General features: G+C 39.7%; 2 protein-coding genes across 2 annotated transcripts; one reads left to right on the plus strand and one right to left on the minus strand.

Moving 5' to 3' along the window:
* The first annotated feature begins 2715 nt into the window (after positions 1 to 2715).
* esrrd (estrogen-related receptor delta) lies at positions 2716 to 11580 on the plus strand. Its single transcript, XM_059332109.1, has 8 exons — positions 2716 to 2756; positions 3787 to 4105; positions 4472 to 4625; positions 5373 to 5489; positions 5857 to 5964; positions 6064 to 6225; positions 7687 to 7959; positions 11342 to 11580. The coding sequence occupies exons 1-8, from the start codon at positions 2716 to 2718 to the stop codon at positions 11578 to 11580; spliced, it is 1413 nt and encodes a 470-aa protein (XP_059188092.1).
* Positions 11581 to 14552: 2972 nt separating this feature from the next.
* On the minus strand, positions 14553 to 25752 carry shkbp1 (SH3KBP1 binding protein 1). Its single transcript, XM_059331169.1, has 17 exons — positions 25590 to 25752; positions 22732 to 22785; positions 22363 to 22408; positions 22126 to 22258; positions 21579 to 21659; positions 21018 to 21188; positions 20834 to 20924; positions 19773 to 19963; positions 19503 to 19618; positions 18917 to 19004; positions 18708 to 18824; positions 18205 to 18375; positions 17952 to 18107; positions 17182 to 17278; positions 16847 to 17031; positions 16612 to 16714; positions 14553 to 16517 (listed from the first exon to the last, which is right to left on the minus strand). The coding sequence occupies exons 1-17, from the start codon at positions 25646 to 25648 to the stop codon at positions 15782 to 15784; spliced, it is 2595 nt and encodes an 864-aa protein (XP_059187152.1). The 5' UTR covers positions 25649 to 25752; the 3' UTR covers positions 14553 to 15781.
* Between the last annotated feature and the right edge of the window lie 272 nt (positions 25753 to 26024).

Consider the following 26024-nt stretch of genomic DNA (forward strand, 5'->3'; position numbering starts at 1 on the left):
AGCAGCATGGCTAATTTTGCACAGCGTCTCCGCTGATCATAAACATAGTGATCATGAATTAACCGGCATCGCTAACTGTGTACAGAGTGTCCGGTGCTTGTTGTACACAAACAGAGATTGCTGAGTGAACACCTCCTGTAGAAGCAGCACATACACACTGTACTGCTACAGAGCTAACTTTGAGCCTATTAGCAATTTGCAGACTGGACGCTAAGGCTCTCTCCTCCGGCTCTGCAGCTGGGAGAAACTGCTGCAGGAGGACTGTGCCGCTTCGACTCGTTCGAAGGAGTCTCCAAAAACACCAGAAAAAGTCGCTGGATTTGTCTCCAGTCGCTTTCTTGAAAAATAGTCGCTAAGGGGGTCTGAAAAGTCGCTAAATATAGCAGCAAAGTAGCTAAGTTGGCAACACTGCTTCGCCGGCTTTTACAAATGCCGTGTGTTGTTGTAGTGTCCTCACATCCCATTTGGGGGGGGAAAAAACGCTGCTGTTTCTGGGACTCCACAGGGCTTGGTGCTCAGCCCCCTCCTCTTCATCTTTTACGTACTAATAGGCATGGGACAATATTAAAATGTATCAGAAATCATGATTATTATATTATAAATCATGATTATTATGGCTAAAATAATTAGGGTCCATGATATTATATTAAAATATAATGTAATGAGTACTTTCACTTTTAATACTTATTTTGAGGGCAATACTTTTCAACTTGAGCTTGATTGCAGGACTTTTCCTTGTAGCTAACAAATCATTTATACACTGCAGCAGTACTACTTGTATTTAAGTGAAGGATCTGAGTACTTCTTATACCACATTTTGTGTTAATTCCTTGAAGAAAAGGGTTTGGGGTGTGTTGCTGTGGAGCTGCTGCAGAGAGCCGAGGGGCTGTGAGGTGAAGGCAGCGGTGACTCAGAGCAGCAGTGACCCAGATCTGATCGAGGTGAGTGGGTCAGATTCTCTTTGTGAATCCAGATTTACTCCATTTATCTCAGGATATTTTTACTCAGATTATCTGACTGCACTCGAGGATCACTTCACTGCTTCACTGAGAAAATGTCTCTAAACGACACAAGGTTTTTGTTATAAATGTCAGTACTATTAAAAACCATTGAAAACTTTCAGCTCTGCATTAAAAAAATGTTTCTTAACTAAAGTATTTTAAACAATATTTTATTTGTAATTAAGGCACACATCAACTTAATGTATGAATCTCTAATGTGATTGCATGACCAAAGCAAAGAGGAGACAGAATGAAGAACTTCTTCTAAGAAGAACTAAAATGTAGTTAAAAAAAATATCTACTGCATAAAGACGTTAGAAAGTAGTTAACAATTGTCAGAGAAATAAGGTATAATCTTTGGGCATACATCTGAAACGGTGGTTCGTTTCACCAGATCTGCAACAAACAGGTTGAAATTTGCAATGTGAGAACATTGTATAGTGCATGAGAATGTGAGAGGTCTGCAGGACTGCAAACTGGAGACTTGCAGACAGACAGACAGACAGACAGATGGACAGGTGGACAGGCAGGCAGGCAGGTGTAGTTATGTAGCTCTTATGAAACAGAAGATGTAGGTGAGTGAGATCACTCACTGGTCTGTCTGAGTGTGAGATTAGGACACAGTGTTTGTTGTGTGTGTGTGTGTGTGTGTGTGTGTGTGTGTGTGTGTGTGTCTGGCTGTCACATCCTGCTGCTTCAGCATCCTCACACTGATAATTCTCGTCTCTCTCTGAATCTTGAAAACAAACCTGAAATATGTTTTTACGCATTTAATTTTCATTGTCATAAATAAATACATTTAATGACTTTGTGACTGTGGCGTTTATGGAGTTTTTTTAAGGACAATGCAACAATCAATAAACATAGTTTTTTTTATTAAATTTTATACAGATGACACCGTGTTGTGCAGATCAGCAGTTTTAAAGCTCCAGAATAATTTGAAAAAAGACCCTCCCCAAAAGTTTTTTTCTCATACTATTCTCTAGTTTTTGCTGTTTTTCTGAGAGACTTGCTAATATGTCCCCAGATCTCTGATCCTATAAATAAGTAAAGTACTGATGTACGTTTTTCAATTTTGATTTATTATCATACTTGGTTATTATTATGCACCAGATACCAAGGCAAGTTTCTATGTAGTCTTGTTTCAGATAAATAAAAAGTAACTTTGCTTTTGTTTTTCATTCATTTCTATAATGATTTTTCTGTATTATGATAATGAGGAGGTTGTCAGTCAATCTGCACACAAACTCAGATTCAGCCTGTAACTGTGTTTTTTTAGTTGATAATTATATAATATATATATTTTTAATCTGCATCTATGAGCGTCAGACATGTCCTACATCTGTCACTGTCCAATCAATAGAGATGATAGAAGAAGTCAATCCCATGTACAGACTGGGGATGCTGCATGCTGATTGGCTGACCCTCTGGGCTCCGCCCCCTCAGATTAGACAGATAAATAACTCTGCAGACACTTTCGAGCCTCAGATGTTTGTCTGTATGTCTGTCTTTCCCTCCTTTCTGCAGGAAACAAGGTCAGAGTTCAGGGAAACTTTTTCTTCCTGTTTTCTTTTATTGGACCTTAACGTACCATCAGAAAACTCTTCTTTACTCACTGAGAGCTGAGTGAGTGAACGCAACACTGAAGCAGTTTTTTTATGCCATTGTTTTGTTGAATTATTGTTGCTGAAGTTGATCTGGAATAAGGTTCAGGATGGAGCTGACAGACAACTATCACTTCATCAGTCCACAGCGGTGAGAAACACACAACTTATTTAAACACTTTATTAACACTTGTGCATCCCTTTAAAAGGTTGCTCAGCAGACCAAAAATGTTTAAAATGTAAAAAAAAACTGCCATAAAATTCTTTTTAAATATATTATTTTCCTCTTTCAACTTAATTTTTTTAAACCAACATCAGTCCTGATCAAACTACAAGATATTCATTCATTCATCTATTTGATTTTTTTCTTTTAAATTTCAGTTTGTTTACATAATGTCACTGTTGTTTTCATGAAAAATCATCACAACGTTTAATTATTTTCTGAATGTTAATTGCAAGAAAGATTTTTTCAAAGTCTGATCCAACTATTGTCGTTTTAATGAGTTTTAATTTCACATCTTTGGGCTTAATGCTGTTTTTTGGTTTTGAAAAAGCATATGACGATACATAAGTTGTAATTATTTATTTACTTTTTATTTATTCTGTATAATGCTTCCTTTTTAATTTGGTACTTGATATTTTGCTGCAAATGCTGATGTACTTTTTTTAATGCAGGACTTTTACTTATAACAAGTTATTTTTACACTGCAGTTTGCTACTTTTGTTAAGTTAAAAATCTGAGTACTTTCTCCACAATTGTATATTAATTTTGGGCTCAAACTGAAAGTAATTAATAATCAGGGAAACAGTTTGTTTACAACACCTTTAAGTTAAGACCAAAGGTGTAATAATAAAGCACAATTATCCAGTTTTCTGTGAAACACATGACAGAATATATAACACGTCACCCACTCATCAAAACATTGCTCCACAGTACCACCAGTGGTCAAAACCTGCACAGATGACCTTTAACTTAAATACCAAAGATCTAACAGAAGACTTTCATTTATTAGATTAGAAGTAGACAACATACCTTCATAAAACCATCTTTAAATAAGGTGTAAAAACATTATTTATGAGCTGAAGGAAAACACAAAATGTGGAGCGTCAAGAGTGATGAGTTCTATTCTAATTTTTTCACATCTTTTTAATTTAATTTCTCTACTCTTCTTCCTCCTCAGCCTCTTGCAGTCCTCCTCCTCTTCCTCCTCCTCCTGCCCAGCTGATGAAGCTCAGTCTCCGGCCTCCTTCCTCCACTCCTCCCCCCTCAGTCCCTCCTTCCCCCTGGACACCACGCCCGCTCTCAGCCCCTCTCACCGGGCCTTCCTCCTCCCCAGCCCAACCTCCTCCTCCTCCTCTTCCTCCTACAGCCCCCTCTGTGGAGTGCCGGAGCCCGACTCTCCAACAGGATCTAGTTCCAGCGGAGGAAGCATAGGAGGCAGCGCCGTGGTGTCTGAGGCCTCGGTGCGCTTTTTGGTGACTGAATCGTTTTCAGCACAGGTGAAAAACTTTACATTAAAATTTATTTTATTGTATTACTGAGCCACACTGATACTCAAAATATTCTTTCAAGTTTAAGAAATAACTTAGTGAGATGAATGTTTATGGAAACGTAGGAAGGCGTTCCTCAAGGAACTTTCATAGGTCCTCTACAGTTCTAATCTGAGAGAGTGCTAGACCGGTTTTGAAGCTTTTTATATTTTAAAAACCCCATATGAATGAACTCTATTATGTCAGATAATATTTAGATAATATAGCTAATATATTAGCTATGCATTTTTAGTAAAGAAACAGATTTATTTGTTACTGAAGCTTGTTTAAAGGTGAAAACGTGCTGACATGACAGCGTGTGTGTCCTCTCGGCAGGTGGACTCCATCCTGAGGGGCGACTACCTGACACCCATGGGTGCCGTGGGGCCCAAGAGGCTCTGCCTGGTGTGTGGCGACTTCGCCTCCGGGTATCACTATGGCGTGGCATCCTGCGAGGCCTGCAAGGCTTTCTTCAAGAGGACCATACAAGGTGAAAACCACAGTGTGTGTGAGTGCTGATCAATAAGGGAATTAATAGGCAGAGCTGATCAATACAGCAGCAGTCAGTGCATTGATTAGTGTGTGAAGCTATGAGCCCACACATCAGCTGCTGGAGTCACAGCAGAGAAACAGCTTCCAGCATCAGACGAGTCATCAAGTGATGCATTGATCACATCTGGTCAATTCGTCTGCACAGATTTTAGAAAAGTAATGTAATATCATAAGCAAATAAACTGCAGTGGCGGAAAGTAAATAAGTACATTTACTAAAGTACTTGTACTTTACCTTAGAATTTCCAAGTAATTCTGCTTTATACTTGTTGTTTATTACCGGTAAAGGTAGAGTTCCATTTAACTGCTTTATATACTGCTTGGTAGTTTAACATCTTACACTTCATTATGTATTTGTTTATTATATGTTTCATTAATAATCTGATTCTGCGAAGTAACTAAAACTGTCAGATGTAGTTCAGCAAAAAGTATAATATTTCACTCCGATGTGTGGTGTCTGGAGTTTACACCTCTGAATAATAAAAGGGGCGTCTGCTGAGAATAGACAAGATGCAGATGGAGGAAACAGACACAACACACAAACATTAACTGACTAGAGTCAGCTGAGTCAGGATTGCCAAGTGAGGATGTGATGTCACTAAGTGAGGATGTGATGTCACTGAGTGAGGATGTGATGTCACTGAGTGAGGATGTGATGTCACTGACCTTCTTGTGTGCTTACCTAGGCAACATCGAGTACAGCTGTCCGGTGATGAACGAGTGTGAGATTACCAAGCGGAGGAGGAAAGCCTGTCAGGCCTGCCGCTTCCAGAAGTGTCTCCAGGCCGGCATGATGAGGGAGGGTATGTCCCGTCAATCTGTCCGTCTGTCCCAAATACTAAAATGATGACAAAAAGACACAATCAACCACAAAGATACACTTTATGACCATAAAGAGACACAAATCAACCAGAAAGAAATGCAAAGCAACCCCAAAGAGATTCAACATGACTACAAAAAGACTTGAAACAACAAAGAGACACAATAAACCCACAAAAGGACAACAAGAAGATTAAATTAAACACAAAGAGACACAAAACGACCACAAAGACATTGATTCTGACCCCAAAGAGACACTTTTCGTACTGTTGTGCATATATTTTTTACAGTTAGTGTGTGTCTCCTTCAGCTGATCAGACTGTGATAGTAAACCTCTCCTGTGTGTTGAAGGAGTTCGTATGGACCGAGTGAGAGGAGGACGGAAGAAGTACAAGAGACGAGTGGAGAGCGGTCTGAGTTTCTACAGCAGAGCGCCGTACGGTCACAGCGCCAGCAGCCGTGAGTCACACACAGTCACACAAACACACAGTCTGCATTACATTAAAACCTTTAGTCAGTGTGATATGTTTAATTAATTCATTATTGCCTGTCTTTTAGGAAACAAGGTGATTTCCCACCTGCTGCTGACAGAGCCCGCCAGTCTGGCTGCCAATCAGGACGAATCGACCAATGACAGCAGCCTGCGGACCCTGCTGACCCTCTGTGACCTGCTGAACCGGGAGCTGCTGGTTCTGATCGGCTGGGCCAAACAGATTCCAGGTACACACACAGGAGAGATTTCTTTATTACTTCATCTTTTAAAATATATATATATATAATTAACAAGATCTTGTTTCACAGTTAGAAGATCTTTTCTTGCAGTTACAAGATTATTTTTTTTAAATTACAAGATCTTTTCTCACAGTTATTAAATATTCCTTAGAGTTATGAATTACAATGTTTTTCTTTTTCCAAACAAGATCTCTTTTTAACACAATTATACTTTTTGGGAAAATCTTCTTGTCTCACTTTGTTTAATGTTTTTCTTTTTTTATATATAAGACAGATCTTTCCTATGAATTACATTCATAACCAAATATTTTCTTTTATTATGCAACCTTTTCTTAGCCTGGGTATACCCATATTGCCTTGCGCGCTCGATTTCATTTCGAACCTGCAGCCAGTCTGGGCTTTACGGCCGTTTCTTAGCCTTGTTTTAGGGATCCAATCACAGAACGGGGAGGGACGGCAAGACGATGATGCGTACTACTCAACAGACGGAAGCTTGTAGTTTTGTAGTTTTTTTACGGATCCAACATGGCTGCAGCAGACGCGATACTCTCTTTAACTGTAGATGGTGTTTTAAATAGTTTAGAGCGAAAGTTGATTTTAAAAGAAGAACAACGTTTGACTTTAAAGTCCTGTTTCACCACGAAAAGGGATGTTTTAGCCTTGTTCTGACAGGATTTGGCAAAAGCCTAATCTACCAACTAGCCCCGCCACTAGCGCTGCTACTAGCCCGGCCACTAGCCCGGCCACTAGCCCCGCTACCGCTCGCTGCTATAACGCTGGTGATCTCGCTACAAGCCGGGGGAAGGCGGAGCCGCCGAGAGACCCGCAGCAGCTTGTTTATTGCCCATAAAATCAGTGGATGTGTGTGGCTGAATGAGGGGAATAAGGCGTAAAAAAAAAAAAATCTTACAGAAAGCGAGAACTGGAGAAGCAAAGCAGCAAGCAACACACACAGAAACACACACATACACACACACACACACACACACACACAGTCAGAACATGCTGCAGAAAAACGTTGCAGAAGCAGAATTGTGCATTTTCATCTCAAAGTAGAGATGGGCTAGTCTGGCTATGTAAACATCAACTTCTGTCGCTCTACGTCATCTGGTATAACTGATCTGATTGGCTAAGAGCTACTTACAGACGCTTTTGATAGACATTCGTAGCGCCCAATAAACGGCTCTGGAGGATCGTAAACCACACCTCCTCTACGGAAAAATTAATGGCTGGTTTCCAGACTAGATCTCATTTGTGATTAGTCTGGCGTTAGCCAGGCTAACCTTTTTTCACAATTTAAGTTTTAAGATTTTTGAGGTATTAAGGTTATCTAACAGTTTCTTTTTAAAATATGTTATTATAGTATAATTATCCTGTGTATTTACCATAGACTGTATATGGTATTTACTGACACACCTGAGTGACGCCTGCTCTGCCCCGCACCCTCAGGTTTCTCTGGGCTCTCATTGGTCGACCAGATGTCGCTGCTGCAGAGTGGTTGGATGGAGGCGCTGCTGGTGGGCGTGGCCTGGAGGTCTCAAGGCGGGGTGGGGGAGGAGCTAGTGTTCGCCGGAAACCTGCGTCTGGACGAGGCTCAGTGTCGAGCCGCCGGATTGGCCGATCTGTACGAGGCGCTACGTCACCTGACGGGAAAATACCAGGGGATGAACCTGACCCCCGAGGAGGTGGTGACGCTGAAGGCCATGGCCCTGGCCAACTCTGGTACACAAGTTTTAAATTTATGACTTTTACTTGTAGTGAGTAAACGATCTGAATACTTCTTCCACCACTGCATTTATGCTACTACTCTTTTCATGCTCCTTTCGACTCCTCTACATCTCAGAGGGACAGATCGTACTTCTTACTGCACTGCATATATCTGACAGATTAGTTACTAATAACAGACGAATAAAGATGTTAAAGAAAGATTTTTACATTAAATTATAAAAGAAAAGGACACATTTTCAACGTATTTGGCCACCCATTCACATTCAGATGTTGTTAGTTTTTTATGCATTGTTGTTGTACATTTTCCCTCTGAACCTCTCACATAGTTTTATTTAAATAACTGTTTTAGACTCATGTTATTCAACATTTGACAGAAAAACAAAGTTGAAAACATTTTTTTTGTTTCTTTTAGATGAGAATGCTGTAGAACTAATACTTTTACTTAATATTTAACTGCATTTATCTTTTTCTGACAGCTTAAGTTACTTTTCAGGTCAATATTTTACATGTAAAACATGTAATCATTTTTAAAAAATATGATGCATTCTTATGCATTATATATTATATACTACATATTCTTAAACTGCATAACAAAATAGTAGGTAGTTAACATTTTCCCTACCTTTACATTACATTAAAATGCATCAATAATGATATTCTACTAACACATTGAGAATATGATCACGTTGCTAACAATACTCAAGTAGGTGCTTTTACTGAAGTAGGATTTTGAATGCAGGACTTTTATATTGTGATATTGTTAATTCCATACAAGGTTTGTAACTAAGCTCCAATTTGTTTTGTTTTTAAGTGTCATGATCGACGTCTTTAAAGCTTCCTGTGAAGTTCTCTTCTCATTTCAAATGTCCCAGTGGGGCAGCAGTTAATGCAGAGCTGCTGCATGAACGCTGATATTGATTTAAAATTAAGAGAGAGTTTGGGTGGAATGTACAGGGGGTCTGAAAGTATTGATCCCAGAGGAGTTATTGGTATTGATCAGAGGCTGGGAGCTGAAGCATCACAGTATTGATCAGATGCTCAGGGTTCTGCGGGGTCGTCTTGTTGTTGTCTGATTTTGGTGCTTTTATTTCCTCCGCTGAGGTTCATGTGTTCAGTTCGCTTGTCAGAAAGAATCCAGAAAAAGTACTGGTCTGATTTTCATGAAACTTGTTGGAAAGGTGACATTGTGAGACAGGGCTTTTGTGCTGCATTCATGTGGTGTCAGAAAATTCCCTGGCTCTGAAATTTTACATAAAAAACGCCTCATGTCGGAACAACAACTTGCTCTTCACTGTAAACTATCAACATGTTGTTTGAATGCTCTGAGCCCATGGTTCTCTTTTTACATCATGTAACACCCAAGAAATTCAGCTACAGGCATTTCACGGAGGAGGTTTATTCCTGATCAGGTCTGCTCAAAATATTCTCCTCCTGATCTGAACTTCTCTGTAAATTCCTGTTTGCAGCCACAATTGCAGCGTTTTTAAACCTTTTATTTTACCTCCATTCATGATCCTGAACATGACTACATAACATATTACAGGAAAGGCAGAACTTACTTAAAGGTCAAAGTTGTTTCCACATTACGATTCAAAGCTCACAAACACACCGAAAGATGGAAGAAAGGTCCGGCTTTTAGTTCTTTATGTGCACATTAGTTCCTACTGAAGACAAAAATCTCTAAAAACACAGAGATATAATTCCATGTTTGAAAAGTCTCAGTCTTTTCCTAAAACAGCTGTTCACTGTAGTTTTTAATCAGACAAACAGGAGGAAACATTGCATTTGTCTGCGAGATTAATCCACATTTGATGCTCTAGTATTGGTGTATTTGTGTCAGCAGGACAGTGCGTGCGTGTGTGCGTGCACGGTGGCGAAGGAACATGTCAGAGCAACAGTGCGTCTCACTGATGTGTGTTAACAGCTGATCAATAACATCTGACTGGCAGAGTATGATGGTTGAAGCAGTGCATGATGGGACACTTCCAGCTGAAGTCTGGTCAGTCTCCCACTCTAAGCCTCGGATCAATACTGTTTATTGATAGACTCGGTTCTCGATCCATAAACTGTTAACAGCCTGCTGGAGGACACTGTGTGTGTGTGTGTGTGTGTGTGTGTGTTTCAGCCTGATGTGTGTCTTAGTTGTTCTGCTCAGCCCATTAGCTGTTCCAACATCAATATTTCACACAATAGAAGGTGGTATCTCAGTGTGTGTGTGTGTGTGTGTTACAAACACCCACAGGCTGACCTTGACCTCTCTTTGATGTCCCACTTCACCGTCTCCTGATCTTTCTGTAAACTCCGGTAGTCTTTTATTTTGAAGTCTCTGTGGTCTGCAAATGGGAATGTAGTTTTACAACATTAACAAACAATTCTTAATCATAAAAATACAATATCCACAATAACATGTTCTCTAGAAAAGGAAAAATATAAAAACTGTAAACTATTCATCAAATACTGAACTAATAGCAGTGTTGGCCTGCCTGTTATCATAACATGCTTTATTGTGGTAAAACACAGCAGAACCATTGGCTGCACTCTCACATTATTATAAATAATAATGTGATTAATTATTATAAATAAATTATAAAAATATTATAAAACACCTTCAACTCAGAACTATACTACAGAACTATGAAATATGTTCTGTGCAACACTTCACTTTGCATTTATAAGCAGTTTATAAAGATTTAATTAATGTTTTGTCACATTCTAATGTAACTATAATGACATTAACCATTTATAAACCCTCTGAGCCCCAAAACCCAGAAAGCATGTTTTCTTTTAAAAAAATAAAATAAAATGCACTGTTTGTAATGCACAGAATCTTTAAAAAGAGGCATAATCATAATTTCTTCAACTTTCCTATGGTCCTGGATTTCCAGATTTTGTGTGATGAGCACTTCCATCAGTAAAACCAAACAAATAGAACCTTAAAATTAGTATATTTCATCAAAATCTCAGTAAAAGAAACTGTTTGCACGAACCAGACCCTGTAAACACCAACAGTGACAAAAGAAAAGCATGCAGAGGAGAGAACAGGAGAGGATGTTTACACAGAGCAGAGAGGAGAGGACAGGAAAGGCTGGAAACATTGAAATAGTTGAATATGTATAGCATGTGGAGCACAAATGTTTAGTAGTGAAATAGAAGTATAAAGCCGTGGAAAATGAAAATAGTTAAGCTAAGTGCAAGTACTTTAAACTTTAAATGTTTTTTGGACTTAAAATGTGTTCTTAAGTCCAGTAATTTGACTAACAATTGCAGCTCTGAAACTCTGTAAAGTACTTTTACCTTGAACTTGTCTTTCAGTACATCACATGGTAAATGTCCTGTCCTCACTATCACACTGTCTTTCTTTCTGTCTGTCCGTCAGATGCCGACCCGGTGGACTGTCCGGATTCGGTGCAGAGGTTCCAGGACGGGCTCCACGAGGCCCTGCAGGAGTACGAGTCTTCCCGCAGGGAGCAGCACCGGACAGGCCGGCTGCTGATGAGCCTCCCGCTGCTGCGGCAGACGGCCGACAGAGCCGTGGAGGCCTTCCTAAGGCTGCACCGCCACCGCCGCGTCCCCCTACACAAACTGTTGCTGGAGATGCTTGACGCCAAGGCCTGACATCACCCGAGACCTCCTCATCATTAACATCATCATCATCATCCTCCTCCTCAGGGAGCAGACTCTTATCAGGCTGCTAAGATGAGACTTCACACAGGTTCCAGGAAAAAGAGCTCCAGCTGGATAAGAACAGAAGAAATCAGCAGTCATTGTTAAAAGAAACCGTTAGCTTAGCATCAAAATGTTTGAAGATTTAAACAGGAACAGGTTTAGTTTCAGTGTCACATTAATGTCAATAACAAGCTGGAATAAACAGGCAACATGTTGCTTCATCAGAGCTCTTCTTCAGACTTAGCAACAGAGACAGAAGGTTAGTAAAAAAGAATATCAGCTGAACATACTGTGGACTGACAAATCCTCTTCAGTTGAAGCACTGAGCAGACTGCAGAGAGCCTGCAGGAGTTTTGTGTTTTTATTAGGTAAAAAAGCATTACTCTGTTAGATTACAGTTATAATGCTCACAAAACAGTCGATTCAATCTCCATGAAAAACACGACCCACCTCAAAATGTTAGAAATTCCCAATAATGTCATAAGGTATTATATTAATAATATACAATAATTATAACAAATGCAATAACAGTCAGGACATTCTACATTATTGGTCAAGTTATTAAATCATTGGGTTTTATTACATTTTCAGGTAGTTATTACATCACTGTGTGCTGCAGAAAAACAGTCACTCAATATTTACTTTTGGTCTATCTCATACTTTTCTGGTCTGCAAAAGAAAATTTTGCAACACTCTGAGGACATCGATGAATCATTTAGTTCTTCTTTTGGGGCCAAAAAGTATTTAAAATGTAAATGATTATATAGTATTTTTTTTAAATCTCTGTTAAAATAGTTATTAAAGAGAAAAGCAATATGGCAGCTGATTACAAACTTTAAACAACATAAATGTTTAATTTACTGTCAGTTAAATGTGATTACAAATGTCTCATGTTTAAATGTGACCTGAGGAACAAAACAGCAATAATAATAATCATCATCAGAACATGGACAGATTTTCACAAACTTTAAATTTTCTATTTTCATAAATCAAAGATATTTTTTTAGCTTTTTAACAGAGTGTGATGTGAGTTTACCTTAAAAGATGAGCTGGTTCCTGTTGCTGTTTTGTTTTAGTTATTTTTTTAAATTAATTTTCTTGTTCAAAGACTTTTTCTAACAGCTGAAATTATTGGCTGCTGATTAGTTTGATGAAGTGACTCTAGCAGGTTTGATGCTTTTGGAATAAAAACACAATTTTCAAATGATTTTCATGAGTTATTTTTTATTCGTTTTGTACAAAGTCTGTTAGAAAGTTGTTCGATTAGAAACAAACAAACAATCTGATGTATCAAACACACTTTACAGAGAAATATTCAAACTGACCTGAGTTCAGTTTCTCTACATTCACTATGAGCTGTTTACATGACAACGTTTAATATTAAATAAAGAAAACTAAATATGGAGAGTTCAGAGACACGAATGCTATATTCACAGGTCATAGGAAAAATAGAAATCCAAATAAGATAGATAAAAAAAGACTGCAATTACCAATTAATGACATCATCAATTCATCTCAGGATAATTTGTTTCATGATTAATGTTGTATTATGTCTACATAATAAATTTATTTCTATATCATTTCACAAGACACAGCAAAACATGCTTGGAATTTTTAGTGATTTCTAACTGATTAATTAAATAATCAATTAAATATTTAGTCCGTTAGATGTCACAAAGCAGAAAAAAATATCCATCACAACTTCTCAGAACCAAACATTTTTGGTTTACAATGAAACAAAACTAAAAAGCAGCAAATCAGCAACTGATTTTTGATTTAAAATAACGTAAAAATTGACATTTTTAATTAGTTTCTGTCAATCAACTAATCGAAGCATCATCCTCTCGTTCAGGATGATGGAAAGTGAAAGAAAGGTCCATTATGCAAGTTTACAGGACTGTAAACATTAAATTGGATATTTCACAATGAAATATATAAAATTCAGGTATTGTAAAAATGAATGAACATTTTCAAGAAGTAATTTTCTCAACTTTATCACAAATTGTTGGTTCATTTATGTTATTTTCCCACAATCACTTCAAAAGATTAATTTATTTTATAGTGTTTTTATTTATTTATTTTAATTGCAACTCTTTTGATAATCAAATTAAAGTTTGGGGCAAAATACACATGAATCTTAAATAATCTACTTTATAGAGAGAATAATTGTCAGATTAATAGACAATGAAAATAATTGTTAACTGCAGTCTTTAAATGTCATCATAATACTCCTGATACGGCTCCAAACATCAGAGAGGTGAATAAATACAGAAAAACGGAAGGCTTAATGCTCAAAATGCCTTATGTAGAACAGAAAGGAAAGGGGTCAAGTTGAAACTAACCAACAAAGGTTAAAGAAACAATGAGAGCAAGAAGAAGAACAGGAGGACAGGAAGGAGGACAGTTGTGGACACCAGTTAAATTCAACCCAAAGTGAGTTACAGAAGAACTTACAGGTTTGAATGTTGGACGACTTTCTGTTCAGAAGGAAAAACATGAAACATTAAAGAAAACCTTCCTGACGATCTGAGCTGAAACACTTTGCTCTACGGTTTATCATTTCCTAATTAAGTTTTACTGGAAAGAACATTTTAATATAGAACTAAATCAAGTTTCTGCAGATTCAAAGTTAAATTTAAGACTTTTTTTTCATCAGTGATATGATGGCAAGCCAGTCGTGCAGTATTGCAAATAATTATATATCATTGTATTAAATTTGTTTTCAGTATTTACTTCTATAATCATGGAGAATAAAGCTTCCATTATAATAAATGAATACACAAACAAGAATAAAACAAGAAATGGAGAAATAAAAGCCTCAATTATTAAATAAATATGAGTTAATTTGAAATAAATACATATGCACAGAAATATAAATATATATTATAATTTCTGTGCACAGATATATAAATAAATAAATACATTTTATTTCTGTGTAACCTGCACATTTATTTCTATTATTATAATTATAATATAATAAACATGTATTGAGTCATTTATTTATTGTAATGGCAGCTTTAGTCTTCCACATATAATAACAACTCCTTTATTATTAGTAACAAAAGTAAAAGTAACAAAGTTTCTTTCCAGTAAAGTATTATTAAACAGGGAGCCATAGATTTAAGTGTCATTCTGTCAGATATCAGATGTTCGTTTGGCTTTGATGGAAATTAAAGACTATAAGCTGACAGAGCTGAAACCTGATTGGCTGAGACGGTGAGGCGTCCAGGCTTGGCTCTGTAAAGAAATTAACAGACTGAACAAGATGAAAACCTGCTGAACTAACAAGACTGTCGGATTTCAATCATACAAATTAAAAAAATAAAGATTTTATATAAACTTTTGTTGTTTCTTGTCAAACTGTTACTGCAGATACAAAAAGGTCCTGGTAAGAAAGAAATCATCTGCTACCAGAAACAAACTACAAACGTCCTCTGTTGGTTATAAAAAAAGCTACAAATCTAAGATAAAGTTAGTCAAACCTGCATCACTGATTTCTTTCTGTGTGTTGTGGACATCTTTCTCTCTTTAAGCTCTGCTTTGGTCTCCACCTTAGTAACTGTTGTTAAACTGGCAATCTTTTTGGACACATATATTTGTAATCAAAACAACTGCAGATTTACAGTATCATTATGGTAGAATGGCTTTTTTGTATTTCTTTAAATGAATCATCTTATGTGATGTGAAGGTGAGCATGATCCTGCAAAAAAGAACGCTGTCCAAAATAAGCGGCCCATGGCAGTCTTATCCCAATAGTAAATATGTGTATATTTAATATATACATACATTCTGGGGTTTAGGCCACACAGACGTGAGAAGTTAAATGCTTTGTCAACATAAAATAAATCTATCTAAAGTAAATCTGCTGACGTTACCGTTATCAACTGTTTGTGCTGGGGGGCGGAGTTTATCACAATCTGATTTATTGATAATGTCGAAATATTTATTAGTGCAGTTGTAATCGATACTTTCAGCTATTTGAATTCCAGATGTTTTGTTTTTTTCCTGCTGTTTCAGGTTTATTTTCTGACAATAGTTTGTTAGGCAACAGAGCTCAGATTCTCAAAGTGAGGACAGAGAGCAAAACCTCTTAGGGAAGATTTAAAGTTTCCCACTCATCTGTTGGTTGAGTCTCAGTCCCAACAGCCAATCAGAAGCTGGTCTCGTTCATGTGTGGTTTGGGGCTGGTGGGTGGTCCGGCGGCAGGGCTGTCCGGACTCGCTGGAGTCTCAGGTGAAGCCTGGACGTCAGCAGGAGACGTTGCGGCGCTGCGGCGGGGCGAGGCGGGCACCTGAGAGCGGGTTGGGCTCACGGCTGCAGGGGCGGGGCTGGTTGGAGGAGTGGGTGTGGCCCTGCGGTGTGACGAAGACGAGGATGACGGCGATGATGAGGAGAGGGAAGAAGGTGTTCCTGGAGAGTGGCGTGCACCGGGCGACACAGAGAAGGTGGTGGGGGTCCTGTGACCAAATCTGGCCTCTAACTCGGTGCACACCGCTAAGCTTCGCCTCACGCCCTCAGAACCAGTTGGGACCACGAACCCAGAGTTTGCCGTCGCCTCTGAACCCTTAGCGAGCTCCTGGCATCGCTCCACGAAGCTCCCCCTCCGCACAGACCCCCACTCTCTGTCTCGGTCAAGGTGTCTTGGGGGCCGGGGGCTGGAGCTCTGGCTGGAGCTGGAATTGTGGGCGTAGGCAGGAATGGCGAGCGCCTGGGGCCCCGAGAGGGTGGGGTCTCGGACAGGTTTGGTGAGGGGGACAGGGGGCGGAGCCTGCCGGGGGAGGCTGCCGCACAGTGACGCAGACGAACCCAAAGCTCCGGCTCCTCGTCCTCCTCCTGCAGAGTGGAGACGCTCCGTCCTGAAGCCCTCACTGAGCTGAGAGTGAAGACTGCAGGGACATCAACATCAACATCATCATCAACAACAACAACAACAACAACAACAACAACAACAACACAAGCAGTGTTGATGCAGATGTGTACCTGCAGGTGGAGGCTCTCGGGGTGCTGTCAGGTGTTCTGGTCAGAGCCAGGTCACACTGGTCCAGTAGCTCCAGCAGCTCCTCCTCCGTGGGCCCGCCCAGCGCTGCAAGACAACCAATGAGAGCCCAGATCACTCACTGACCAATCATAGCGCATACAAAGTCACATACAAAGAACACCTATCACACCTGGATAGAGCTCAGTGAACAATAAAGATGAAGTTGAAGAGTCTCACCTCTGATGTCGACCTTGCCGGCGATCTCCATGGCGGTGGTCAGGTCCCACATCTGGATGCTGCCGTTGCCGTGGCCACTGAACAGGTAGCGGCGCGGCCGAGAGCCGATGCGACTTGAACCTTCGCACTCGTGGACCATGAAGGCCGTGATGGACGTGCCGTCCACTGAACGCACCTCACACACCCTGACACACACATTTACTTATATCACTTTTTGGGCGCATCAATAGACTTACATAAATTCAGACCTGAACCACTGACCAAAAAACAGCTTTTGTTCTACCAATCGGACAAGGCAGTTCATTTTCTTTAGTCTGGGGTGGACACACACTCACCTCTTCCCATTAGACGACAGCCTGACGTAGAGTTTATCCGTGTCTGGTACGACTCTCTGGATGAACACTTGCTGGTCGTCTCGCTCTCCATATGGACCTAAAACCACAAAACACACAGTTACCATCTGACCCCAAGAAACACCTTCAGGAGGTCAGCTGGACGCATCGGTACAGCTGAACCCGGAAGCACAAAACTATAGCACCTTGAATAGTAGAAACAGACCAAGAAAACACTCCAGATCTACAAACTCAACACCTGATTTACATGAATGTGGAGCAGTGGGACCTCTGCTGGACAACAGCAGCAATACAGGAGCAAGTAAATACATTCAATGGGTCGGTTCCACCAGATCATGTGTCAAAAGACAATTTATGTCTTTATTTATTTATCTATTTATGTGTGCATCTCCTGGACACGTGAGCTGCTTTTGTGCTGCAGAGTTCACAATCCCTGACAACTCCAACTCCTCAAGAACTGCATCCATGCAGGGGGATGTAAAGGACTCGTGCATTTCTTACACCAAGACTAGAACTTTATTTCTCCGGAAATGGGAAATAGTTTGGATGGTATTTCATTAAAAACAAAACACACACTGGAGATGATTTCCACAACTTTCCAAAATGCAATTTCCACCACTGATTCACCAATTTGCTTTTGTTCAAACAATGCTGCAAAGCAAAATAATCTGAAAAAACTGAACGAAGGTCTTAGCACAACCTTTAACGCCTAAGATTGTGTGTGTGTGTGTGTGTGTGTGTGTGTGTATTACCTATCTCCGTCCCGGCGCTGCAGCCTCCGTGTCCGTCCACGTCGTCCAGGCTGAGGATCTTGAAGGAGGTGAGCGGTGTGGACCCCGGCTGAGTGGAGATCATCCCTCTGAAGCGAGTCACCGTCCACGTCCGAACGTGGTTGTTGTCGGCACAAACTGACAGACGACAGAAACAAACAACTTCAGTGATGGGAAGACGGAGAAACACAGCGACCAGTAGCAACATGTGGCTCAGTTTGTGTCACTCTCGTACCGGAGATGAGGTGTTTCTCGGACAGCATGATCTTGGTGACGGGGCTGCGGTGGACAGAGAAGGTCTGGAAGAGCTGCGGCCCCGAGCCCACCGTCTCCGGGTGCTGAACAATGACTCGAACTGTTCCGGAGCTGGTCCCGTATGCAATCTCGATCCAGTTCCCGCTGTCACCTGATCACAGGACCAGCACATTTCAGGCTCAGGTTAGAGACTCATTCCATGTGGTCGGTGTGAGCATCATGTTCTTTGAAGGGTTCAAAACTCGATCAAATCCGGATTTCATGATTATATATAAATATTAACTCAGTAGTTAGATTATTTAAAGAGTCTTTTTCTAATGGCCAGCGTAATATTTATACATACCCACAAAATGTTTTTTTCACAAAGAACCTTTAAATAGATGCCTAACCAAAACACAATGTTTACGACAGGAGAACTCTGAGAGGAAGGAGTTAAACAATAGCAGTCGTTTATCAGGAGCTTAAGGTCTTGTAGTGACGTACTGGTTTTGGGGGTGAGGTAGACACTGAGGGCGGTAATGGCGTCTTCAGTCGGGTCTCTGTATAACTCCGTCACCAGCAGATCATTATCCTTCATCCTCAGAGGAAACTTCTGCACATCTGACAGACAAACAAACAAACCGCAGTTATTCTCCGTTCCATCATATCTTTATTGCTACATAAACAGATAACCAGCAGGAGCTGTGACTCACCAATATAGTAGATGGATCCGTTGTTGCAGCCCAGGATGAGGAAGGAGCCGGCGGTGTCGTAGCTGCTGATGGGAACCACGTCCTGATTCTGCACAGAAAACACAACTATGGTGAAAAACACTGAGGATGCTCATTTTACTCATTTTTATACTTTTATTTACCAACATGGACACAAAGAAAATCATCTGATGCTGCAGAAACTCAAAGAGCTCAAACTTATTTTAGTCAATATTAAATAATTAAATACAAAAATAATTTATGTCTAAGTGTATTATTATTTTTTATTGGTTTGTTATGACTGTTTAAGTGCTGAAACTACAATAAAAAAAATAATGTCTATGAAAGAAATGAATACAGCTTTAAAATAAATAAATAAAGGAGGCAATAAATATTTAAGGAAATGTAAATCTAAATAAATGGGTCAATATAGTTCAACAAATAAATAAATAGGTTTAAATAAATAAAGTTTTTCCAAGGACTACTTATAAATCTGGCATTAGGACATAAAAGTCTGCTAAATGATATAAAAATCCTCACATATTTATTGCCTCATTTATTTATACCATCCGAATTCGTCTCCACTGACCTGCCAGTGTTTTGTGACGGCGTTCCAAACTCCGACCTTCCCAGTGTGGCTGGTGGCGATCAGCTGGTTACCAACGAAGAAGAGCGCCTCCACCGGCACGTTCAGACTGAAGACGCCTGCAGAAGAAGATGTTTCTGTGATACTGTGACGGCTTTGTAAACATTTGTCTTTTAGATAAAAGAAAATTCCAAAGCCTCAGCATTTGAGCTAAAAGTGTCTATTCTTTCTCCTGATAACTGAGGTAGAAACTTATTTCTGTGTTGATCGTACCGATCTCGTTCCCGTTGCCGTCGGGGCAGATGGCCCACAGGATGATCTCCGTCCCCGAGGCGACAGCCACCATCTTGTCGTTGTCTCCCAGGGAGCCAGCCATCACTTTGGCGTTGAGCGCGACTCTGTCGATCACCCAGTCCAGACGAGGAGAGGTAAAGACCTGCTGCCAGCCAGTGGACTCCTTCACCCTGAGAGACACAGAGAAGTTTTTATGAGCCAGAAGAGATTGTGGTTTTATAAATGTAATTTATGGTGCTGTAAGTTAAACAACAGATATGCTTATGTAGTTATGATACTGAAGTTAAAAAGTTGTGGAATAATGTTGTGAATTTTAGAAATTATCACATATTTATTATTTTTAAATAAAGGTTGACTTTTGGACTTTACAACAAGTTATTGGAAGAAACTATCCTACACAGCTACCAATGGAATCTAATTCGACAAAAAGTATTGTACTGATAATATTAGTGGAGCCTAATCTTTAGCTACACAATGAACAGACAGTCAAAAACAAAAGATGAGCAACATTTGAACTGGAACGTCAATGTTATTAACCCATTGAAGCCTGGAAAGCGTTTACATTGTTTTGTACTATTTGTATAAGCTCTCAAATACTTTTTGAATTTCATTTCTATCTGCTACAGAGGCTGAAAAATCTATTATTTAGTAGAAGCGTTGACAATGAATTTCCCAAAAAACTTCAGGTTTTAGGGGCTTATTTTAAAATCGCCCAGAGGTTTTACAAGAAGTTTTAGGCGTCAATGGGTTAATGTAGTTTCCAACTATTTAGTCGGCAATTTTAAATGTGAGGCGATCCACTAGAGAGAAGATGTCTCACTGTCAGTTATTAGAACTAAAAAAAATACTTGAATTTACTCTGATTGTTAGAGCTGTTACAGAGTGAGTCAAGGTCAAATACATTTATTGAGGAAAAGACAAAAAACAAATCTAATAAAAGCAGAAATTGTATATACTGTATTTTAACATTTTATGTATCCAAGTTTATTCCTGTAAAATCTGTGTTTCTGTAGAAAAAAATCCTGAGGAAAAGTGTTTACCTGTAACAGACGACAAACTGTGCGTACGCCACAGCGATCCAGTTGTGATGACCACAAATGATCCGAACCATGCCGGTGTCTGATAACTGACCTGCACACACAGAGACACACATTAGGAAACTGTAAGCTGTGGTGTGTTTCACTGTGTGTGTTTGTGTGTGTGTGTGTGTGTGTGTGTATTGACCTCCAGGCGTCCTTTCCTCCGTACTCGCTCTGCCCAGGATCCCAGAGTTCCCCAGGTTTGGCGGCATGGTGTTGCTGCGTCTGACAGGCACTCTCTCTGCCGGCGCCACTCGGCCTGCCATGAACTGCGATCCCGCCACGCTGTGACGGTTACGCCGCTTCGCTGGGTACACTGAGACGACACAGACAGGAAGTGAGGACACAGAGGGTAAAAAAAACAAACTGTGACTCAATTCAGGGGCAGGTCCTCTGAGGGACAGAACGGTGTGTCCAAAGTTAAACTGAGTGATCACATGATTAATCACCTGTTCTCAGTGAAAGAACAACCAATCAGATCCAAGAATTGCTCCCTCAGCTACCCATTGTTCATTATTTTTTCAAAAGAACACAATTTCTTAGCCAGCAGCTATTATCATGTCTCACATGTTTAACTTAATTATATTTGTGTAAAAAGTCTCACATCTCCAGTGATACATGGAATAAACACACTGTATGTTCATTTATATATTCATACACTCTATGAAACACCTGTAATGTGTGTGGTGGTGACAGGGTGGAGTACCTGGTGGAGGCAGGTAGCCGTTGAACAGCACGTTCCCACAGGACGATCGGTCCAGCTCGTCACACAGCTGCAGCTTACGCACTGTTAAAAAAACACAAGGAAACAGAGTTATGGATCGACTATATTACACATAGCGAGGGTTCAACATTACTATTACTAGAAATAATCTTATTGTCCATGAACTGACAACAGGTCGAGCAGCAGCACTGATGCTCAGGCTTGCAGCCAAAAATCAACAAATATTATTTTATAAAAAACCCAGTCTCAGTCTGAAGGAGACTCGAGCACAGTCATTCATAATGATAATTAAAAATTTGGTCAGCCTGAGTAGACCTGAACAGAGAGAGAGACCTTCATGATTATTGAGCAGCCGCAGTCAAAAGGGGCAGCTGTATACTAAAAATAATGATAAAATAATTCCAAAAACACTTTATTGACATGCTTCAAACAATAATTTATAGAAATAACTGAATTACTATTTTTCTCCCCCTACAATATTTTCTTTTATCTAATGTTTTTCCGGTAAACACTTCTCTGTTCATCTCACCAAGCGGCGTGATGCCGTAGAACTCAGCCTCGTGCATGAGCATGTGCACGTTGATGGAGCGGGGATGCAGCTCTTTGGTCCGCAGGAAGTTGAGGATGGTAGCGAACAGAGAGGGGTCTCTGTCGATGAAGATCTACGGTGAGAGAGGAGATCACACACACATTCATTCAGTTAATAGCACACACAGAATACACACCAGTGTCACAGATCAATAAATACAGAGCTGTAGGAACTCACAGCTCCAGTTTCATCCTTCAGAGTCGAGATCCGACCGCTCAGCAGGCTGAAAAAAACAAAAACACAAGCCAAAAATCTCATGAGTCTGGTGTTGCCTTGTTTATGGACACTAGCCTTTAAGAACACAACTCCACACCTGTAACAAACTGCTGTGAGACACTTAAATTTGACCAAATAACACAAGAAAAAAACAACACTCACAGTATTCAATATCAATTGTTTTAAAGTAAAAATCTCAAGTTGAAGTTCTTGGTTACCTGCAGCTTCATTAAACATCATAATTTATGATTAAATTCACTGTTGTTTTCCCAGTAATAAATGCAACTTTGCAAGTTTTGCATTAGCTGCGTGTGTGTTTTTCTCACCCACCTGGAGAAAAAGGAGTCAGGGACCCACGTCAGTGTTTGTCGGGAGGTACTGAATCTGTAAACAAACAAACAAACATTAACTTGTTAACTCTTCCTGCTTACAAGTCTTATATACTCAGTCTACTATATTTAATATTTATTTATAATACAATTTTATTCACAGATTTTATATTTATACATATATTTCATACTTTTATTGCTTGTTATATTCAGTGATTTTATGTTGGTATATTTAATATGTCTTTACTGGAGCCTCCCAATGAAAGTATTTCACTGTACTTGGATAACTAACATGCCAACAAAAATCTTGAATCATAACTTTTTAAGTGAGGACATGTAACAATGTTATTGCCTGAGCCTTGAGAAAGAATGTTGAAAGATCCAGCTCACTGATCAACTCTTTGATGTGAATATTTCAGATAAAAGGTAATAATCAATAACTCAACAGTATAAAAATGAGCTGAAATGAGCACATTAATGCAGCAGACAGGGAACATGCTGCACAAACATACTTTTACTTTGCATTATTTAACTACATTTTGCTAATACTCCTACTTCAAGATGGTTTTGAATGCAGGACTTTTACTTGCCGTGGAGCATTTTCACAGTGTATTTAGGCTTTTAATTCAACAAATGATGTGAATACTTTTTTCCAACACTGATCATTAAGATTAACAGATGGATAAACATGTGTTACCACTGCACCCCAGCTGGCTTTAGAAATAAATGAATATTATAAGAACGTTTTTAACGAATCATCTTCAGGGGCTGATAAGTCACTCCCCCCTACTTTCTATATGGCCTCCATTTCCTTGATACTCAAGCAGGACAAAGACCCACTCGAACCTTGCTCTTATGGACCCATCAGCCTTCTCAACGTTGACATCAAACTATTGGCAAAGACACTGGCCTATAGGCTTGAAAGAGTTCTTCCGTCAGTGGTCTCAGAAGACCAAAGCGGATTTATTAAAAACAGATTTTTATTCTCAAATATCCGAAGACTTCTCAATGTTATTCACTCTCCCAGTCCAGATCCAACAATCCCAGAGATATTGATATCTATGGACGCTGAGAAGGCTTTTGATAGGGTTGAGTGGGTCTTTTTGTTTACAGCAATGAGAAAGTTTGGTTTTGGTGAACAATTTATTTCCTGGGTCACACTTCTGTATAAAGCTCCCCAAGCATATGTCCTGACTAATAATCTCCACTCAGACCCTTTTCCACTTCATAGAGGGACTAGGCAGGGCTGCCAGGATTAGTAGAATGAGAGATTTGTATTTAGATGGTTTATTTCCCACTTTCGAGCAGTTATGCATAAGTTAATCTACCACCGTCACACTTTTTTGCCTACATTCAGATCAAGAGCTACATCCAATCCAACACAGTCACATTTCCAAATATTCTTGATCCATCACTTATTTATAACCCATTGTCTGTACAAGCAAAGATCACCCTAGACCATTTAAAAAATGCTTGGGAGGAAGACCTGGGCTTAGAATTGTCGATGGCCCAATGGAAGATTGCACAGAGGAATTTCCACACCTCCTCCATTTGTGCTAGACACAGCCTCATACAGTTAAAGGTTTTGCATAGAGCCCATCTCTCCAAAGTTAAGATTAGTAAAATGTACCCAGATACAGAACTACTATGCGACCGATGCAAGACTCACCCAGACACATTGGCACATATCTTTTGGTCGTGCCCAAACCTGTCACAGTTCTGGACTTCAATATTCAAGGCTGCTTTGGGCACATGCTAGACCCGGACCCGGTTTTGTCCATTTTTGGAGTGGCAGGGGAGAACAGCCCCCTCACAGGATCTAATCTAATTGTGGCCAGATTTACAACCTTACTAGCCCGTAGGCTGATTTTGTTGAACTGGAAACAGGCAATCCCACCATTTTATACAATGTGGAGGATGGATGTTTTGCAACACCTTGCTTTAGAAAAGCTCAGATTTACCCTTCAAGGCTCGGAAGAGAGTTTCCACAAAACTTGGCGATCCTTTATAGAATAAGTGGCTGGTTAGTATTCACTCCCCTGGTCTTTTTTCTTTTTCCCTATTTCTTTTTCACCATGTAAACTGTACGGCCTAATATATCTGTATAAATGACGTATAAAGGATTGTCATGTGAGTGCTTTATGTGGGAAATAAAAAATAAATTAAAAAAAAGAAATAAATGAATGAATAAAAATTAACAGAGCAACTACAGATGTCAGATCCTGTTTATGTGATCCTCCACTTAGCCAAATGCTAGTGATTCCATTTTCGGACAGGGCACTTTTTTGGAATTCACTCCACACCAGATGGGTAATTACTCGCGAACATACTCATTACAACATCAGCAAATATTAACACTTGTTTATCGCTTTTTTGAGCGTATTTTACTCAGAATAAACATGTATTTTTAGCGTTGTAGCGCCTGTAAAGCCACGCTGTCTTCCTCTACTTCCATTATCGGACAGATATATTAAACTTTATCGTAACTTAATTTTAGCTTTACTTGTGTCTGTCTGTATAAGAAGCTTTCCTTTCTTGTATGGCTTTGTACTGATATTGTAATCATTATATTATATGGGTTATTAGTTAGCATTAGCTAACAATAATTAGTGTGAAGAAAATCACAATGATACGCCGACTGCACAACACGAGCGTCACGTTTGGGTTAAAAACTACATAAAATTAAGTTTATATAGTAAATGAAGTGATGAATTTAAACGTCGGTATATTGTTGAAGGCTTTGTTGTTATTTTCCTCATTAGAAACGTTGTTCCCGGTGGGACGCCCCTTTATTAGCAGGCTCCCCGGTAGCTAGCCGGTAGCTAGCCGACACTCCCTAAACATCCCGCGGATCCTCACCTCTTCCCCCCGACGTTCAGGTGGATGATGTCTCCGCTCCTCGCCGTGTTAGACATCATCTGAAGGGTTTGTTACGCCTTCAAAAACAACACTTTCAAATCTTAATCCATTTTCAGGATGAATTCAGTTTCCGTTCTTGTTTTCATCCCAACTTCCTGTCGCGCAGAGGAGCAGGGTGAGCGGTAAAATCAGCGGTGGATCCTGGATCCGGGGGAAAGCGGAAAAACACGGTGCGGATCTAACACTGAAATACAGTTTAGGTCAACATGAAAAACTGGAAAATTTCCCCTGGGGAAATTCTGAAAGGGCCACGGGGGCTACTGCCGGTGTGTGTACACTATGATGAGATTCTTCAGAGATTTCAAACTATGCCCTTTAACCTCAAAATATGTGTGTGTGTGTGTGTGTGTGTAATTAAAATCACATAAAGTTACC

The sequence above is a fragment of the Centropristis striata genome, chromosome 4 (genome assembly GCF_030273125.1).
Source record: "Centropristis striata isolate RG_2023a ecotype Rhode Island chromosome 4, C.striata_1.0, whole genome shotgun sequence".
Classification (NCBI taxonomy): domain Eukaryota; kingdom Metazoa; phylum Chordata; class Actinopteri; order Perciformes; family Serranidae; genus Centropristis; species Centropristis striata.

Coding starts and splice junctions, on each gene's coding strand:
- esrrd (XM_059332109.1), top strand. CDS start 2,716: ATGGAGCTGACAGACAACTATCACTTCATCAGTCCACAGCG. Junction 2,757..3,786: donor CACTTCATCAGTCCACAGCG/GTGAGAAACACA, acceptor CTTCCTCCTCAG/CCTCTTGCAGTCCTCCTCCT. Junction 7,960..11,341: donor CATGGCCCTGGCCAACTCTG/GTACACAAGTTT, acceptor TCTGTCCGTCAG/ATGCCGACCCGGTGGACTGT.
- shkbp1 (XM_059331169.1), bottom strand. CDS start 25,648: ATGATGTCTAACACGGCGAGGAGCGGAGACATCATCCACCTGAACGTC. Junction 22,409..22,731: donor CCTGACTCCTTTTTCTCCAG/GTGGGTGAGAAA, acceptor TGTTTTTTTCAG/CCTGCTGAGCGGTCGGATCT. Junction 18,825..18,916: donor CGGATCCATCTACTATATTG/GTGAGTCACAGC, acceptor TTTGTCTGTCAG/ATGTGCAGAAGTTTCCTCTG.